Here is a 19,863-nt window from a genome sequence, read left to right as displayed (position 1 = left end):
GCATGCCACCATGGTTCTTGCCATGATGATAGCGTACTGAACCTCTGAACTGTAAGCCAGCCCCAATTAAATGTTGTCCTCTATTAGAGCTGCCACAGTCTCTTTGCTGCAATGGAAACTCTAAGACAATGTCTGAATCCTTGGTCATCTTCCTCCCACGGAGTCTTGGTGCACCGCAGGCAATGAGAGAAATACTTGGGATTTGATACTTGAAGTCTTCCATTAAGACATTTTCCTCCTTTAATTCAAGTTGTCATTTATTCAATCCCTTTGTTAATATGTAACAGAGAAATGTGGGACAGAATTTGTATAAAGCAATTTTTGAAAAGACTATGGCATTTTTTTAACTGCTACTTAGCCAAAAGGTAATTAATTTCAAGTGAAAGGCTCCTTCCCTAATCCAGCCTTGGTCAGAACTGTGTATTCAGGAAACAATCCCCCTTTCTAGTTTCAGTACGGTGTTCCGTACTGGGGGATAGGTATTCTGACTCCACCTCCTTGAGAAGTCCGCCCCTTTCATCTGCAAAGACAGCTCTCCGGAGCCAGCGCGGTGTTTCAGCAGGCCGCTGTGCTTGCTGGCAATCCTGAGGTTCGGAGCTCAGCTGGACCCAGAGAGGTGGAAGGAGAAAGCAACTCCTCACAGTTGTCCTCTGGCCTTCACAAGAGTGTGCACTCGAGTGTGTGCACATGCACAATAAAGAAGTGTAACTAAAACCAAACATCTTCACACCAAGCACAGTGGCCCACTGTGAGTTCGAGGCCAGCCTAGTCTACAGAGTGAGTTCCAGACAGCCAAGGCTACATGGAGACCCTGTCTAAACCAACAACCCAACTGCTCACGTACCCGAGTGAGGCCTCTGGGCCAAGCACCTGTAACCAGTCAAGTGTTTTCTCTAAAAGCCAGGTGTCCAGTCCCCTTCAGTACCAGCTGCCCCTCTCATCTGCGGCCAGGTGGCTAACCCGGAAGCATCTGGAAGCTAACCTGGAGCAGAGGACCTTTGATTTTGAGAGAGGGTCTTGCTATGTAGCTCAGACTGATCTCCAGCATGAAGAATCCTCCAGCGGCCTCCATCTACCATATGCTGGGTTTGCAGATACATAGCCACATCCTGGATTACAGATGTGAGCAGCCACACCCCCCAGTCCTTCACGCTACAGTTTTACTAACGAAACTCACAACCACTCAGTCTTCCTTTTTGCTTATTCCTAAATGATTATGTGATTGTATAACTGGAAAAGTCCTTAAGTTAACGTAAGTTCATCAGTTATCCAGAACAGATCCTGTGCCAATGAGGTCGCCTGAATGCTTACGGAAAAACGTGTGGCTGAGGCTCGTCACAGATTCAGCTTCAATAAACCTTTTGTAGCTTCCCAGGTGACTCTGGAGTGCAGTTTGTTCTGGAAGGCGTCCCAGCACATGACGTCTGAAACTTTTGTAACGGCAGGACGGGTGCCGTTTTCTTTGTTATACTGGATCCTCTCCTCCCACTGGGAGCACACCCTCTGGACATGACCATCCATTCTTGGAGGACGCATCCTTCCGTGTGCAGGTATATGGTCCCTAACAGCTATTTACTATTAACAGGATGTGGTCAGAAGACCCATGTAGGTCAAAGCAAAGATACATTTGCCATGAAGTTCCCTTCCAGCGAAGAAACACGGGCATTTAAAATACACCAGAGCTGGGCCTGTGGTCAGTGTGGAAAGTGCTTGCTTAGGATACATCAAGTCCTGGGTTCCACCCCCAGCATTGCAAAAACAGTGCAGTGGCATACGCCCATCATCCTGCACTCGAGAGGAAGAAACGGGGGTCTTAAGTTCTGATCCTTTTCTCTGGTTGCAGAGTAGGTTTGAGACCAGCCTAGGAAACCCAACATCAGCCTCAAAAAAATAACTAAATGATGTTTTAAAAAAATGCTGGCTCTTTCCAGCCAGCGCCGATCGATGGGGATCTCTCGGGACAACTGGCACAAGCGCCGCAAGACCGGGGGTAAGAGAAAACCCTACCACAAGAAGCGGAAGTATGAGTTGGGACGGCCTGCAGCCAACACTAAGATTGGCCCTCGCTGCATACACACAGTCCGAGTTCGAGGAGGCAATAAGAAGTACCGGGCTCTGAGATTGGATGTGGGGAACTTTTCCTGGGGCTCTGAGTGTTGTACTCGAAAAACAACGATCATTGATGTGTACAATGCATCCAGTAACGAGCTCGTCCGCACCAAGCCCCTGGTGAAGAACTGCATTGTGCTTGTTGACAGCACACCGTACCGGCAGTGGCACGAGTCCCACTATGCACTGCCCCTGGGCCGCAGGAAGGGGGCCAAGCTGACTCCTGAGGAGGAAGAAATTTTAAACAAAAAACGATCGAAGAAAATCCAAAAGAAATACGATGAAAGGAAAAAGAATGCCAAGATCAGCAGTCTTCTAGAGGAGCAGTTCCAGCAGGGCAAGCTTCTAGCCTGCATTGCCTCAAGACCAGGCCAGTGTGGCAGAGCAGACGGCTACCTTCTTGAAGGCAAGGAGCTGGAGTTCTATCTGCGGAAGATCAAAGCCCAGGAAGGCAAATAAACCATTCATAGCTCATGTAATAAAAAATGCTGTTATTTCTCTGTGGAACTGGGAAGGAGCCAATCAAAGTGGTAAATCTACATTTTGTTACTCTTATCCACCACAGAGCCAAAACCTTTTCCTTGGTATCTTTATCATCTGATCACATACTGCTTGTTTCCCATCAATTCAAGCAATTGCGCGCAATGATACTCGAGTCTCGGGAAGTAAAGTGTTAGAGAAAGCTGGAGATGGGTGAGAGCCTGCCCTGCACGCTCGAGGGCCTGGGTTCAAACCCCCAGCATCTGCATAAAAAGCTGGGCTGAAACAGAAAAGCCTCTTGTTCAGTGAAACTCTGAGAAAGACACCCCACGTCCTGCTCTGGGTGGGCACGGGTGTGTGCACCTGCACAATCATGTGTAAACACAACACAAGGGGGGAGGAGAGGGAAAGAGGGGGAAAGAAAAGCCCCTCAGATGCTCACATTGCTGTATTCTATCTTGCCACGGCTCCAGTACAGTCTCATTAAAAACTAGGGTCTTGGTTTCAGAAAACAGCCTCTAAATGAACAGCATCGGGTTAGTAGGTCAGACAAGGTCCTTTCCAAACGGCCGCATACACACCCAGCTGTGAAGAGGACAAATTCTAACTTACCATTTCTCTCGGAGATAGCCCGAAAGGCTACGACTGCTCTCCAAGAGACGAAACAATGAACAGGCTCGTTTTTCAGAATGGAAACTTCTCTGTACTGAGGTCAAAGGTACTCAGGGCATGAAGTCCAGCCAGCCCTGCTCTGAAGCTGTCTTGAGCAGGACTGAGTCAGCCCCTTCCTGGCCAGCTCCCCCTTGCCCTTTTCTCCTTACGAGGCTTAGATCGTGTCTCTGCCTCGGTCGACTCATGTTTCCACTTGTCACAGCCTCAGTCATGGATGAATCCAATCCTACAGGTTTGCCTCTGGGCAGCAAAGCTCTTACACACGAAAAACTCCGTGCCAGGGACTGCAAATCCCTGACAGATCTGAACCCACCACAGGCACCCTCTCAGAGTCTTCTTATGCTTACCTTACGTTCATGCTTCTGCATGTCCGTTCTTTTAAAAAAGATTCGTGTGGGGGCTCAGTGGTTAGAGCACTGACTGCTCTTCCAGAGGTCCTGAGTTCAAATCCCAGCAACCACATGGTGGCTCACAACCATCTGTAATGGGATCTGATGCTTCTTCTGGTGTGTCTGAAGACAGCTACAAGTGTACTTATATATAATAAATAAATAAATCTTAAAAAAAAAAACTCGTGGTTTTTGCCTGCATGTATCTATGTGCAACATATGCATGCTTGGTGCCTGCCGAGGTCAGAGGAGGGCGTCGCTTACCCTGATCTGCAGTTAAGAGCGTTGTGAGCTACCACGTGGATGCTGGGAACTGAACCCAGGTCCTCTGCAAGAGCAACAAGTGCTCTGAATTGAGTCGTCTCTAGCCCTGCCCAAACCTTCCTTCCTTCACTGGACAAATATTGAGTGCCTGCTGGGTCCAGGAGACCCAGGTCCTGGGACACAGGGTGAACTTAGTAGGAGGAATCCCTGCCCTCAGAACACACTCTTAGTGAGGGGAGACAGACAGACAACTCAAGGGCCACCATGCCCAATGATGGTGACAAGGAATATGAAACTGCACAGACTGTAAGTTTTAAAGATTTAGTTCATATGGATGTCTGTATGTGAGAGTGAGTGTGTGTGTGTGTGTGCGCGTGCGCATGAGCCCGAGCTATGCTCACACAGGTACCAGTGGAGGCCACAAGGTGCTTGAGACTCTGAAACTGAAAATAATAGTCTGTTATGAACCAGCTGATGTGAGTGCTAGAAACCAAGGCGTGACCCTCTGTGGCCCTCCACAGCAGATGCTCTAAACTGACCGTCCACACCCCGCAGCCTGAAGACCAACCCAGCCCTGCCCCATGCAATGTTTTGTCTTAAATGTAACATCAATTTAGCATAATACACATAGGTATACAGCTGGCTTGCATCCTAGAAAACTGAAACACCTAATGCCTACCAGGGGCAACAATGAAACACCTAATGCCTACCAGGGGCAACAATGAAACACCTAATGCCTACCAAGGGCAACAATGAAACACCTAATGCCTACCAAGGGCAACAATGCTTCACTGAAACACCGCCCTTTCAACCAAGGCCTCCTAGAGAACAAAGGTCATCAACCTCCTAAGGGAGGTGCACTCTGCTGGGGAGACAGCGGAGACAGCACAGACATCTGCGCTGAGCAGGGAGGGAGGCTCTGCTGGGTGTAGGCAGTGACAGCCCTTACAGGAATTAAGATCAACGAGGCTCCACTTCACCGTTTCTTCACACACTTCATAAGTACATGATCTAAAGATCTTAAGGATTTACTGTTTATGAGCATTTATGGTGTGTGTCTGTGCAGTGTATCTGTGCCTTGTGTCCAGAGATGCCATTAGAGGATGTTAGGATGTCTAGAACTGGAATAGCAAACACTGAGAGTCGCCATGTGGGCGCTGAGGTTTGAACCTGGGACCCTCATGTGAGCTGTCAGTGCTCTTAACCACTGAGCCGTTGTTCCAGCTCCCTAAATGTTGTCTAGCGTGTTATTTCAGAACTATCTGTTCGAAGCACTGAGCACTCCCAACGGGTATAACCTGAATTTAAAAAGCTATTTATAGGCCAGGTATATAAGTGCACACTTGTAGGTTCGGCAATTAGGAGACACAGCAGCAGAATTCAGAGGTCGAGGGTCACCAGGGATATGTGACAGCAAGACTCACTCTAGTTCTAAAAGAAGCAATCCGTCAAGAATTGAACCACCACACTTTCTCACTTCAGCCTGAACACACCTTAGAATATGCACAGTTTTCCCGAAGAAAAGCACACAAACATTAAAAGTCTCCTAAGCCTACCACACGGATACTCGAACCTCAACATCTCCATCTGTTAGAAGCCATCAATACTGACCTACCAAGGTTACTTTTTGGTACTGGATTTAAGTGATTCTTGTTGTTTTCAAGCAGCCTAGGTTGGCCTCAAACTAAAACTCTTCCTGCTGGGATTCTGGTGGGCGCCACCACACTTGCTGAGTTAATGTCTCTGACAATTCTGAGGTCTGAATACATTGGCATCAGTGGGACACCTCAGCACACCTGGAAACCAGTAACCGTTGTTTGCCAAGTGCCATTCTCCCTGACAGGCACACCACCACCCTCATTTTACTGCTGACAATTAATTCAGAGGTTTAGCTCCTGAAAAACCAAGCACTGGAGCTCGAAGTCAAATCTGTTTCTCCTCAGGGGCAGTATCCTTGACAATAGTGTGACAAACTGGCCCCTGTAACTAAGCAGTGGGTGTAAATTACTAACACACAACACAGGATAACAGGGTTAAAAACATAAATGCTGTCTGGATCAAGACAGTGGACTAAACACATGAATAAATATGGACACCCTCTTTTGAGATTCCGTTCAATAACAGCGAAGGGTTTTTTGTTTGCCTGTTTTTAAGGTTAAGATCTAAAAGGACAGAGGATGAGACAACAGTACAGAACCCCACTCCCCCCACCCCCGTCTCTGGAACTGGTGGCTCTGTATGCCTCTGCAAACAGGAGTGAGAAGATGCCAAACTAAGAACTCCTTAGAGAAGGTCTAAGTTATCAAATGCTGCCTGCACCTCTACAGATCTAAGCAATCTCGGCAAGATGGACGCCCGTCTCTGCCTGGGCCTCACCACAACCCTCCCACCTCCCCTGACTCCCAGAAGCCTAGCAAGGCCTTTGATAGGCTTTACAAGATTAGGAATGACCTAAATACAAAATACCTGAAGATATAGACACAAACCCTTCTCCCAGTTAAATGCCTCAAAGATCTCCCTTAGGAAGAGCCCGACCCCAGCAGGTTCTATCCACTCACAAAGCCAAGTGTCCAACGTGAGAGAAAGATGGAGAAAAGCCGTTTGGGCAACAGTGTGAAAGACAAAGAGAGCTGTCTATTATTCTACGAAGAGAAAAAACAGTGAAGGAAACTATCAATTAAAACACACAAAATGAGACCTAGTGGATGTGTGATCCCAAGTTTGAAGACAGTGATCAAGTACCCATACAGTGAACTGAACGCAGACAGACAGACAGACGCACACACCCACCACTGTGGAATGGAAGAGATTATCAGAACAACAGATCCCTGTTTCTCAGAAAGAAAAATTAGGCCTCTTAGAGAGACTGGAAGTCAAAAGGCTTCATCAACCTCAAGCCAGAGTCAAAGTCGAAATGTCTTAAAACCCTGAAGGGTGAAGATTTCAACCAGAACTCTAGCTTCAGCAAACGTGTGACTAGAGAAAAAAAGCAATCTTCAGACCAGAAAGGTCTAAAAATGTCCACTTCCTATGTCACGAGTGAGGAAAACAAAGAAATAATAGCAAGAATGAGAAAACACCATCCCCAGGTCACAGCCACAGCCCAGAGGGAAAGGCAGAGGCTGCAGGGAGCAGTCCCTCGGGAAGACAAGATGGGGTGACTGACCAAAGCAAAAGACGTATTTTGGTACCTGGTGAAAAGTTAATTTATCGCAAAGTTCAGAGGACAGCAAAATCTAGGGGATAATAGGAGTGTGTAGGAAAAGAAAACCAATGGTCTAACCAAAACCACACCAGGCTGCATAGAGGAAGGCAGGTGACAAGAAGCACACACATGGTGGGGACAAAGGATGAAAAGAAACCAAGTCCGGGTAATACACGGAGAAGTGGGTGAGACCTAAAGCAGAAACAGTGTTGGCAGCATGTTACTAAGACACACGGGTGTTGCTGGAGAGATGGCTCAGTTGCTGCCTCTCACCAAAGGGTCAGCATCCAACAGCTGTTCCCAACCGCCTAACTCCAGTTCTGGAGAATCCAATGTGCTCTTCTGGTCTCCATTAGCACCAGACACCCACATGGCACACATACATGACGCAGGTAGACACATGGTACACATACATGATGCAGGCAGACACATGGCACACATACATGATGCAGGCAGACACATGGCACACATACATGATGCAGGCAGACACATGGTACACATACACGATGCAGGCAGACAGATGGTACACATACATGATGCAGGCAGACACATGGTACACATACACGATGCAGGCAGACACATGGTACACATACATGATGCAGGCAGACACATGGTACACATACACGATGCAGGCAGACATATGGCACACATACATGATGCAGGCAGACACATGGCACACATACACGATGCAGGCAGACACATGGCACACATACATGATGCAGGCAGACAGATGGTACACATACATGATGCAGGCAGACACATGGTACACATACATGATGCAGGTAGACACATGGTACACATACATGATGCAGGCAGACACATGGTACACATACATGATGCAGGCAGACACATGGCACACATACATGATGCAGGCAGACACATGGCACACATACATGATGCAGGCAGACAGATGGTACACATACATGATGCAGGCAGACACATGGTACACATACACGATGCAGGCAGACACATGGTACACATATATGATGCAGGCAGACACATGGTACACACACATGATACAGGCAGACACATGGTACACATACATGATGCAGGCAGACACATGGCACACATACACGATGCAGGCAGACACATGGTACACATATATGATGCAGGCAGACACATGGTACACACACATGATACAGGCAGACACATGGTACACATACATGATGCAGGCAGACACATGGCACACATACACGATGCAGGCAGACACATGGTACACATATATGATGCAGGCAGACACATGGTACACATATATGATGCAGGCAGACACATGGTACACATACACGATGCAGGCAGACACATGGTACACACACATGATACAGGCAGACACATAAACATAAAATAAAGACAATCTTTAAACATTCCCCACCCCACTTTCATGGCCTTTGTATTCCCTGCATTGAGCAGTCACCTCATGAAGGCTCCGGCAAGGAAGCATTATTCCACACGGCACGATTAACCAGCTCTCAAGTTCAAACAACACCATGGCAACAATAGCGTGCCACCAGGGATGGCCGTGGCCAACCAACACAGGATAGAAATACAAAACCCCACGCCTTCTTCATCAGAACGTTTATTAAAAATATAGACTGTGCTTACATGTCATTGTGGGTGTATGCTGACTTCCAGACAGACTTCACAAATAACACTTTGAACAGAAGTCGGACTGCCGCCAAACCGGTGACATTTCAGACACGAGCCCCTTAGGGTGTGACATCTACATTCCATCAACACTCAGAGGCGGGTGTCACGGGCCTAAGGCACCATGACCGTAAGACGTCTTTTTGTACTTCCCAGATAGTTTCGTATTTCAGCGATGGAGGTCAGTTCTTAAAGCCCAGCTTGTTCTTAGCAAGTTCTTAGTTTTTATGTCCGTTTAATCAGTCTTACACCTTCCTGGGCCAATTCATTGGCAGACAGGAGGAGAAACCGTCACCAAGTCCTTCATGCCATGCATCCACCTGACGCCCAGTCCTCATATGCTGTCCAGCTTCTTCAAGATATATGGAGCTGAAAGAAAAACCCTGGATTAGGTTTAAGTCTACGGGTCCACAGGCTATACCCCACAATTATGAAACCGGTGGTGGGTGTCACGGACTTTAGAAACATCCAAATTGTTACCAACCCTCTGTCTAGCTACAAAAAGGGATTCACTGCCAAGCAAAGCTGCCCATCCCATATGGCCACCATACGGTAAGCACACCCTTTCTCCACTGCCGCATCCTCCCTCCAGGGCAGAGACTCCAACAGTTCCTTCCTGTGGGGACCTTTTACCTATTTTGAACCACAGGAAGTTGAGTTCAGGCCCTGCACAGGCAAGGGCTTTACCCCCAAGAGAGATATTCTTGACCCGAACAGGACAAAAATCCAAGAGGGACAAATGAATTTTACGTTTGATGGCCAGTGCTGGGAAGCAGAATGAGACGCCTCTGGTTTCTCTCTCACTTGTCACCTATGCCCTCTGCATCATGCCAGTTACTGTTCTGATTTGATGAATGGTACACAGACCTGTCTGGAATACTGAGGTGGCATTACGGGACAGAGAGGTGACTCAGCAGTCAGCAGTGTCTGCTGTCAATCAGAAGGACCTGAGTTCGGATCCCAGCAGCCAGCCATATGGCTACAACTAATTGTAAGTTTAACTCCAGTTCCAGGAGTTCAAATGTCCCCTTCTGGACTGCAGGCACTTGTAGGCATGTGGTTCACATACAGACAAGCAGAAAACAGGTAACAAAAGACCGGTTTCTCTGTGTAACAACCCTGTCTGTCCTGGAACTCCATTTGTGAACCAGGCTTGTCTTAAACTCACGGAGATCTGCCTATCTCTGCCTTTCTGAGTGCTGGAATTAAAGGCGTGTGCTAGCATTCCTGGTTATAAACTGACTGCTCTTCCAGAGGTCCTGAGTTCAATTCCCAGCAACCACATAGTGGCTCACACTATCTGTAATGACATCTGATGCCCTCTTCTGGTGTGTCTGAAGACAGCTACAGTGGACTCATACATAAAATAAAGAAATCTTGAAAAAAAATCACTGTAAATAAATTAAATAAATCATCAAAGTAAATCAGTGCACATTAAACACTAAGATCACTAAGGTAACATTTTCTTGACAGCTCTCACCTATTAAAAAATAAAGGATGGGAAAGCTAAAGTTTAAGAGGCTGTCATGTCGGATAAGCAGGATGTTCTGGGTGCCTCAGTTCCCCAAGATGTCCTCTCTTGGAGAAACCTGTGATACAGAGAGAATGCAGCAAAAGAGGCACCTAAATAAGAGAGGTCTCCACCTCAGTGAGTTCGTCTTTAAAAACCGCTCCTGCCCCTTCCTGCCCAGAGGACAACTGTATGCAAACAAGCATTGAACCACACGGTAAGCATGTTGCACTGAGGATTCGTGAGGGGTCGCTTGCTACACTGTTAGAGAGCCGAGCTAGAAAGTTGCTCAATGCTTAAAACAACAACAACAAAAACCAAAACAACAAAAACTTTGTTTATTTTGTGTGCACTCTGTGGTGTGGTACAGAGGTCAGAGTACAAGTACTTCTGGAAATTGGTTCTCTCCACCAAATGTGGACCGAGCTCTGGCAAAGTGCCTAACTCTGAGCCAGCCCCTGCTTTTAAAGCTGACAGTGTCTCGCATATGTGTCTGTTAACTCAAGTTCTTACTTGAGGGGTACATAGATCGAGCAACAGAATTAGTTGTTAATGGTGAAATCAAATGCTTCTGATATTGTTCGGGGGAAAAAAAAACAATTATTTACTTCACTCTGTGCAAATAAACACAAAGAAAGCTAATCTTTTGTATTTCAAAGGCAAGCAGAGAGAGAAAGCGCCGGAATTAAGACTTCGGTCGGAATTGTAGTCAGATTCATTCTCTGAACTGCCAAATAACCTTGGATCAGCCACCTCCCGGGGACCGTTTCTGGGTTTGCAAAATGAGGGTACGGCTCTGGGGATAACACGTGTAGCTCCTTAAGCACAAACGTTGGGCGAGCAAACGTTTAGCCACGCGCCCTCCGCCACCGTGTGCACTGGGCACAGCCTCAGGACCCGCAGACCCCTAGAGTGCGCGCAGGTGGACAGCCCTGGACGAGCAAGTGCCCCAACTTCCCCAGGATGCTCAGCTCAAGGCCCCACGACCGCGTGCAGGGTTGGGTGTGGACGCGTGGCCTCACGGTCACAGCCCAGAAGGACACTCACTGACTCGCAGCAGGGCCACGTAGATGAGGAAGTTCCGGATGGAGCAGACCACATCCTCACGCATCTTCCGCTTCATCTCCTCCGGGTCCAACTTCGGCGCGAGACCTTCGATCCGGAACATTGCGGCTCTGCCTCTGAAGCTTGCGAGAGCGGCAGCCTGCTCTCCTCAAGTGGCCGCCCTGCACCCGGAACTCAACAAGGCTTCACTTCCTGTCCCACCCCTTGTTTCCGTCCTACGACAGGAACCGGTGAGGGAAAAACTTCATCCTGTCCCCTTGTGTCTGAAGCAAGAAGACCTGAAGGGGGCAGCCGCAGCCTTCCGTCTCTGAGCCTTGGGTGGATCTGGACTGTGTTTTGGTCCCCAGAGGGACTGAAACGGAGAGTGCAACCTGTAAAGCTGTTTTATGCTGTAAAGTAGGGAGGGGTGTGCAAAAATACCATTATAAATAATAATAGCATGTATGAAATGTCTAAGACAGTACTTTGTGAAATGCACATTATAATCTGTGTTTCCTAGGATTGAAATTTAAAACAGCTTGGTTGGGAAAGAAGTTCGTTTGCCAAAGCATTTACTTAGAATGCATGTATTCTGGCTAGTGTTGTTGTGATAAACACCATCAAAACAGCGAAGGAAGGAAAGGGTTTGTTGCACCTAACCTGTTAAATTATCCAGGGAAGCCAGGGCAGGAGTTCAAACTGGATCCTAGAAGTAGGAACTGAAACAGAGACCAAGCAGAGATACTACCCTAACTGGCTAGCTTGCCCTGGCCTCAACCAGCTAACCTTCTTTTATTGGTTAGGATCATCCGCCCTGGTGGCATCTCCCACAGTGGGCTAAGCCTTCCTCTGTCAATCAGGGCAGTCTGGTTGAGTTAATTCTTCAATTGATGTTTTCTCTTCCTAGGTGTCAAGAAAGAAGAGGGTCAAGAGATGACGATCAGGGCAGTGGTGGCTCAAGCCTGTCCCAGCATTTGAGAGGCAGAGGCAGGCAGATCTTTGAGCTCAAGGCCAGCCGGGTCTACAGAGTGAGTTCCAGGACAGCCTGCACTACACAGAAAAACCCGGTCTCAAACCAACCAACCAACCAATCAAACAAACAAGAGGTCAAAGTCAAGGTGGAAACAGTGTCTCACACCTGTAATCAGCCCTCAGGAGACAGAGGCAGAAGAATTACTGCAAGTTTAAGGGCAGCCTGGGTTACAAAGTAATTACAGGGCTGGAGAGGTGGCTCAGCTAAGAGCACTGACTGCACTTCCAGAGGTCCTGAGTTCAATTTCCAGCATCCACATGGTGGCGCACAACCATCTGTTATGTGATCTGATGCCCTCTTCTGGTGTGTCAGAAGACAGCAACAGTGTACTCACATAAAATAAATAAATTTGAAAAGTAACTACAAGAACAATCTGGACTAGAGACCCTGTCTCAAAAACAAACAACCCTAAGATAAACAAACACATACAGAAACCAGCATTCAAGGTTGTCACCCTCAGCTACTGAGTCCAGACTGCCAGAGCCTCAGTCAACTGAATTTTTAACAATCCCCACATTCTTTTTCTGTCTACCCATTTTTGGAGGTGACTGATCCTTAAATATTCCAATGCAGACCTTGGGATACAGTAAGTCTGAGCCCAGTTCAAACTGATCAACACTGGACAGATGAGAGGAAATCAAGTGCACTGTTAAGAGTTCTCCGACATGAATCGGACAACTGGACTTTTCTCATAATTCAATATCAGACTGTCTTTTTTTTTTTTTTTTTTTGAGGACACACTGCATAACAGCAATGAATTTGGGATTAAATAAGAATAATACTTTACTATGAGAGCAATTGATAATGTTAGCATAACCACCCACCTTCCCCATCGACAGAGTAAGACCCTGGGGTTAGGGTATAAAAACCTCATCATTCTTCAAGCCTAGGTAAGCATTTGCATCTATAATTCGTACAGTGGACTAGGAGAGGCAACTGTGGTCTGGGAGGGGCTGCCTCTAAGGAAGAGGTCCAGCCTTCAGGAGTGCTGCAGACACCTGGAAAGATCACATGTGGCAATGCCTCTCGCTTGGAGAAAAATCAAGGACAAGTCTCTGTTTCCTGCTCTAAAGTCTCTTCTAACTCTGATCATTTTGAGTCCTATTTGTGCCACTGAGGGCATGCATAATAGTTTGGAGTGCCTGCATGTCAATGTGTCATCACCATGGCCAGCTATGTGCTGGCTAGATTCTTGTCAAGTTGACACAAGCCTGGGTCATCTGGGAAGAGGGAACTTCAGTTAATTAAGATCTTGTCTCCATCAGATTGTCCTGTGGGCCAGCCTGTGAGGCATTTCCTTGATTGACATTTGGTGTGGGAGGGGAGGGCCCAGCCCAGCCGAGCCCAGTCCGGCCCAGCCCAGTAAGAGCTGTACCATTCCTTGACAAGGGATCCCGGATTGTATGAGAAAGCTGGCTGAGTAAACAGCATTCTCCCATGGCCTCCACTTCAATCCCTGGCTTTGGCTTCCCTTTGTAATGAGCTGCACCTGAGAGCAGAAACAAAGTATTTCCTTCCCAAATTGGTTTCCTTATCATGTCAACAAAACCAAACTGAAAGAGATAAACAAAATAGCCAGTATGTGTATTATTTAAGGTTGGAAAGAATGTAACAATAAACAGATTTTGCCACTCAGGGGGGCTCAACCCTTTAACCTCAGCAGAAGCTTGAGTCTAGGCAGAAGCAGGTGGATCTGAGCTGGAGGCCAGCCTGGTCTACAAAGTAAGTTCCAGGATGCCAGGGCTACACAGAGAAACCTGTCTGGAAAGCCAAAAGACCAACCAGCCAACCAAACAGCCAAACAAAGAACCCAATGGGCAGAATTGCATCTGAACAGTGAGGCAACACAGACTAGGAAGGAAATGATTGTCAATTACGTAATTCCAATAACTTAGGTTCCAAACACTGACCTAGTTTAGATGTGGTAATACTTTTTTCCTCCTCTGCTGAGATGCTTTTGAGTAGCTTGGATCCACAGAACATCAAAGACAGGGTATTAAATTAACAAATCTTCTTGATTAAAAAAAAAAAAAACCCACTGAATTGTGTTTATCTAATGCTCAACTAAAGAGGCCCAGGTAGGAAATACCTGGCTGATTGGCTGAAAGACAATGTGATTCTTAGATTTATTCATTTTTATTTTGTATGAATGAATGTTTTGCCTGTGTGAATGTCTACACATTGTGTGTGACTGGTGTCCAAGAAAGTCAAAACAGGATGTTAAATCTTTTGGAATTGAAGTTCCAGATGGTTGTGAGCCTCCTTGTGGGTGCTGGGAATGGAATGGGGTTATCTTGCAAAAGTAGCCAGTGTTCTTCACTTGGGAGGCACCTCTTCACCCCAGTGTAATTCTTATGAAGATTCCTTAGGAAGGTCTGGTATCTGCCTGCCTTGAGAGACAGGAAATTGATTGATTTGTGGTGAAACCCTGCCTCATTGGTCTGGATCTAGTCTATGAGAATTGTTTCTGTGTCAGAAATGCTCATCCTGGTGAACTTTGGCAAGGCACCTCTAATCGTCTTGGAGGACACTCATAAGAATGGGCTCCCCATTTTAGGCTTTTACATACTTCTTATATATCTATTTATTTAGCATATAGGAGCTGCTGTCATCCAATCATAGTGAATTTAGGTGGGGCAAATTAAGCAAAAAAAACCTCAGGAGTCAGCATTGGATGGAGCCATTTCATATTTTAGACTCCTCGTTGGGATGCTAAGTGCTTTAGGTCTCCTCTTCTAAGTCACTTGTAACTAAAATACTATATTTCCAAGCTTACTGTATTTCCTGTTCTTTCTACATAATGAACTGAACCTAAGAGCAAAGGATTTACTGTGATGCGCACTGAGAGGCAAAAATAAAGAGTATGCATACATAATTTAATACTGATGTTTGTGTTCTTTAGTTGGATCACAGAGGAAACAGCGGCTGATGTCATAGCCTGTCTTGTTTTCCATTTAGTTCCCAGGAGGAATTTAGGAGCCATTTCCTTTGACTCAATTTCCCAGCCAGCCCTCCCATAAGTGTCCAGAGTGTACGACCAAACTATAAGAGAATTAGGTGTTTTAATCTCCATCACTGGGGAGGAATTTATATGCCTATGGCCAGAGATCTACTGATGATTCTAGATTGAGGAATTAACACGCTATAAAATACCAATGAGCTCGTGCTTTAGGATCTATAGAAAACGGACTTTGGGTACTGAACAGTTCAACTTCTCTATTTAACTCACAGGGAAACCGGGGCCAGCTAGTTAGGAAAAGGAGTGAGTTGGGCGGGTCTCTGTTGGCTTTTCCTCCCATCATCTCCTGCTGTGTAGGTATTTTCATCAACAGTGCTCACACCTAGCAAGCGATAAGGACAGAAAGAATGGAGAAGCAGGGCTTACCCACCAGAGGCTGAGGCAGCTGTTTCCACATTCCCACACCCGTGATGGCGGCCGACCTGGACTGAGTTATGGTTCAGCTCCCATCCTGCCCTTCCTCATTCCTTAGGGAGGAGCATATCCTAGCCTCCTTTGACATAGGCTTGGTGTGTTTGACGTTTCTTCACTCCTAGTATTCAGGAGCTGGAAGGAAGAAGGAGATCAAGTCTATCCTATCCTGGGCTACAGGCTAATCTCGCCAAGACAAAAATAAAAAGTAAAAATATATAAGAAAACTTGACTTAGAAGTCCACTAAGGACTCAAAATAAATGAAACAAAGTTCAGAACAGGAAGAGAGAATAGGACTCTCTCTTTCATTTTTTAAAAAGATTTATTTATTTTATGCATATGAGTACACTGTTGCTGTCTTCAGACACACCAGAAGAGGGCATCAGATCCCATTACAGATGGTTGTGGGCCAACATGTGGTTGCTGGAAATTGAACCTCTGGGAATAGGACCTCTGGAAAAACAGTCAGTGCTCTTAACAGCTGAGCCATCTCTCCAGCCCTCTCATTTTTTTTTTTTCTTGAGACAGGGTTTCTCTGTGTAGTCCTGGCTGTGGAACTCTCTCTGTAGACTAGGCTGGTCTCAAACTCAGAGATCTGCCTGTCTCCACTTCCTTATGCTGGGATTAAAGGTGTGCACCACCACCACCCAGTGAGACTTGGGCTTTGGAAGCTTGTTGGGTTGGGGAGATGACTCACCAAGTAAAGGTGCTTACTGTGAAGACTAATGACCTGGGACCCACAAGATAAAAAGAGAAATAGTGTAGATAGATAGATAGATAGATAGATAGATAGATAGATAGATAGATGATAGATAAATAGATGATAGATAGGTAGATAGATGATAGATAGATTAATAGATGATAGATAGAAGATAGATAGATAGATAGATAGATGATAGATAGATAGATGATAGATAGATGATAGATAAATAGATGATAGATAGGTAGATAGATGATAGATAGATTAATAGATGATAGATAGATGATAGGTAGGTAGGTAGATAGATAGATAGATAGATTGATAGATAGATAGATAGATAGATAGATAGATAGATACAATATGTAGGTAGATAGCTCAGCAGGTGTGATACTGCACACCTTTGATCCTACTGCTCGGGAGGCAGAGGCAGGTGGATCTGACACAGTGGTCCCGGGCCAGCTGGGATTGTATAATGAGTGAGTTCCTGTAACCAACAACAGCAGCAAGAGGATAGCGCCGTGACAGAGGCTCATCATCCTCACCTGATGGATAAGGTGTCTTCTAGCAGTTACTGCCTAGGGAGAGACTTGCATTTCCAGGGAAGGACCCTTTTGAACCTTAAAGAATTATGACAAACTTCGCCTCACTGGCATCTTCTTTATAGAACATGTCCTCACTTTGATGGTTAGGCCTTCATCTATAAGTATATGGGCTCCTTCCAACAAGACCGGAAGTACCTCAAGTATGAGGAGTATATTACTAGTCATTCCGAAGCCCTCCAGCTATTGTGGGCATGTGGTTGCATGTGATAAATCTCTCCACCCACTGAGAGAACTAATGAATGAACAAAAGATATTAGGCTGATAGGAAATTGTTCACCATCCCCCAAGTTTACCCACCAAATTGTATTTATTATATATCTATATAAGGATTGTTTCTTACGGCTTTGGTAAACTTGGTTTTGCTTGGCTAAATAAAATTAAGAATGGTAGGAGCCCAGTGAAACGAGCCAGTGAGTAAATGTCATTGCTGCCAAGCCTGAGGGTTCTGGAGATCAAACTCACATCATCAACTTGACAGCAAGTGACTGTACCCACTGAGCCACATGCATTTTTTAATTGTTTGTTTCAGCCAAGCTCTCACTATACAGTTCTGGCTGGACTGGAACTCGCTGAGTGGACCAGACTAGCCTTGAACTCATAGAGATCTGCCCAGCATTTCTTTAAATTAAAAAAGGATTATTAGTGCTTGCTCGTCGTACAAAGTAATGGACTTCATAATGACTCTTTCATTCAAACACACTGTTTATATCTCTTTCCCCCATCACCCTCTCCTGTCCCCACACACAGATTAGCTCCCTTCCCTTACCCAAATAAAATAGTCCCTTTCTACTTTCAAGCCATATCTGTGCATCAATGTATGTATGTGTATATATGTATCTATCTATTTATATCTAGAGGTGGGTGTGGTGACACATGCCTATAACCTAGCAATGGGAGGCGGAGAAGAGGCAGGATTCCTGGGGTAACCACCCAGTCTTGCTGAACAGTGAACTCCAGGTTCTATGTTAAATTGTATCTCAAAATCTTAGGTGGAAAGGGCCAGCCGGGTGGCTAGGGAGGAAGGGCTCCCACGCCCAAGTCTGATGACCTGGGGTGGAGGAAGAGAACTAACTCTGGAAAGGCATTTTCCGAAAATAAAAACAACGTTTAAAGAGAGAGCAGTAAGACATAGTGTTGACATCTGCTCCCCATATGAACACAGCCACACACACACACACACACACATACATGCAACACACAAATACACATACACGCTACAGAACAGTAGTCTGGCGGACAGAGAGATGGCTTGGTGGCGAGAGCACCGGCTGCTCTTTCCGAAAACTCCTGGTCCAATTCCCAGCGCCTATGTGGTGGCTGAGAACCATCTGGAACTCGTTTTAGGGTATTCAGCTCCTTCATATGGCCTTCACAGGCACTGCACGTATGCGGTACATAGACATATGTGCAGACAAAAAAATCTATACACGTAAAAGTAAAATAAAAACAATTTCAACTATGACCTTTAATTGTCATTGCTTTTATTTATCTATCACAATATAATGATATAAAACTCATATGATTATTTTCTAATCAAAAAGTACATATTTATTTTTTTAAGATTTATTTTTATTTTATATGTATGAGTGTTTGGCAAATTTCCATGCACGGATGCGCACCACGTACATGCCTGGTGTTCTCAGATACCAGAGAGGGCTCTGATTCCCTGGAACTGAAGTGAAACCAAGTGTAGGTGCTGGGACTGGACCTGGTTCCTCTGTGAGAACAGCAAGTGGCCAGGTGTTGCGGCACACACCTTTAATCCCAGCACTCTGGAGTCAGGTGATCTCTGTGAGTTCCAGGACTGCTCGTAACCACTGAGCCTCCTCTCCAACCCCCTATACTTGTTTTATTACGATACAGAACTAAGGAAGGAAGAAAACAATCTCCTGTGATCCCAAAGCAATCATTGTTATACTGACGGTCATCTCGGCGTTTCCCCTACTTTCTATCTTCCATAGCCTGCCTCTGATGTTCAAAGCGTGACAAACGTGTCTGGTGGCACTGCTGGTCTCAGCTTGGAAATGACACATCTTCCAAAGAGTAAGAATGCCGGTTTCTCCCGGCCCATCAGAGTTCAGTGGGTTCTTACAGACAGCGAAGGGAGGCGCACGCTGGTCATTCCATGTCATAATCTTTAGGGCTAGGCTACTGACTTCAGCACACCTGCCTCATGTTTGCACCTTCAGGTCTGGAGACTCCCCAACTGTCCAGAACAGATTCGTCTGTCTCTCCATAACATGTATCCTATAGTCTCAGCTGTATCTTCCTAACCATCTAACATAGTGCCCCCATCTTCCCTCACGGGGAAGGTGTCTGGAGTCTTCCTTAAAATGTGCCGTCTCCAGAATAAAGTATGTTTGCAAAATCCTCCTACAGTTTTGTCGTTTCCCTTTATGTGTACCCTTCACTTTTTCTTTTGAAACTTTTCTTTTTCTTATTTTTATACATGTGTGTTTGTTTGCATGTATGTTGGTGCACACATGAGACTTCGTATGCCCCTGCTTCTTCATCCACAGTAGAGGAAGGTGGTCTCCATTCCAAGTGCACTTTAGATGACTCGATAACATGCTGCCTTTGGAGGGCTTGACTCATGGCCGCCATTAGTAAGTGATAAACACTACTGCTAATTTTTTCAGCAGGAAATTATGCCTCAGTTGGACTCAAAGTGAAATATATATATTTTTAACCACAATATCAATAGTCATTTTCCAATCGCCTTTAATTTATGCCTGGCCTCTAGGTCACAGTAAATTTAAAGGCACGGCAGATGGTAAGAGCCT

At 45.8% G+C, this 19,863-nt stretch overlaps 2 protein-coding genes across 2 annotated transcripts; one reads left to right on the top strand and one right to left on the bottom strand.

The window, feature by feature from the left end:
- Positions 1–1,933: 1,933 nt before the first annotated feature.
- LOC308438781 (small ribosomal subunit protein eS8-like) lies at positions 1,934–2,573 on the top strand. Its single transcript, XM_080940271.1, has one exon. It carries the CDS (start codon positions 1,945–1,947, stop codon positions 2,566–2,568), a length of 624 nt encoding a protein of 207 aa, XP_080796397.1. The 5' UTR covers positions 1,934–1,944; the 3' UTR covers positions 2,569–2,573.
- A 6,101-nt stretch (positions 2,574–8,674) lies between these two features.
- Positions 8,675–11,502, bottom strand: TOMM5 (translocase of outer mitochondrial membrane 5). The gene is made up of 2 exons (XM_080940227.1): positions 11,318–11,502; positions 8,675–9,129 (listed from the first exon to the last, which is right to left on the bottom strand). The coding sequence occupies exons 1-2, from the start codon at positions 11,436–11,438 to the stop codon at positions 9,095–9,097; spliced, it is 156 nt and encodes a 51-aa protein (XP_080796353.1). The 5' UTR covers positions 11,439–11,502; the 3' UTR covers positions 8,675–9,094.
- Positions 11,503–19,863: the final 8,361 nt, after the last annotated feature.

This window comes from Micromys minutus, assembly GCF_963924665.1.
Source record: "Micromys minutus genome assembly, chromosome: 28".
NCBI lineage: Eukaryota > Metazoa > Chordata > Mammalia > Rodentia > Muridae > Micromys > Micromys minutus.
This window is presented reverse-complemented; position numbering and strand designations above follow the sequence as displayed.

Coding starts and splice junctions, on each gene's coding strand:
- LOC308438781 (XM_080940271.1), top strand. CDS start 1,945: ATGGGGATCTCTCGGGACAACTGGCACAAGCGCCGCAAGACCGGGGGT.
- TOMM5 (XM_080940227.1), bottom strand. CDS start 11,438: ATGTTCCGGATCGAAGGTCTCGCGCCGAAGTTGGACCCGGAGGAGATG. Junction 9,130..11,317: donor CGTGGCCCTGCTGCGAGTCA/GTGAGTGTCCTT, acceptor TTTTTCTTTCAG/CTCCATATATCTTGAAGAAG.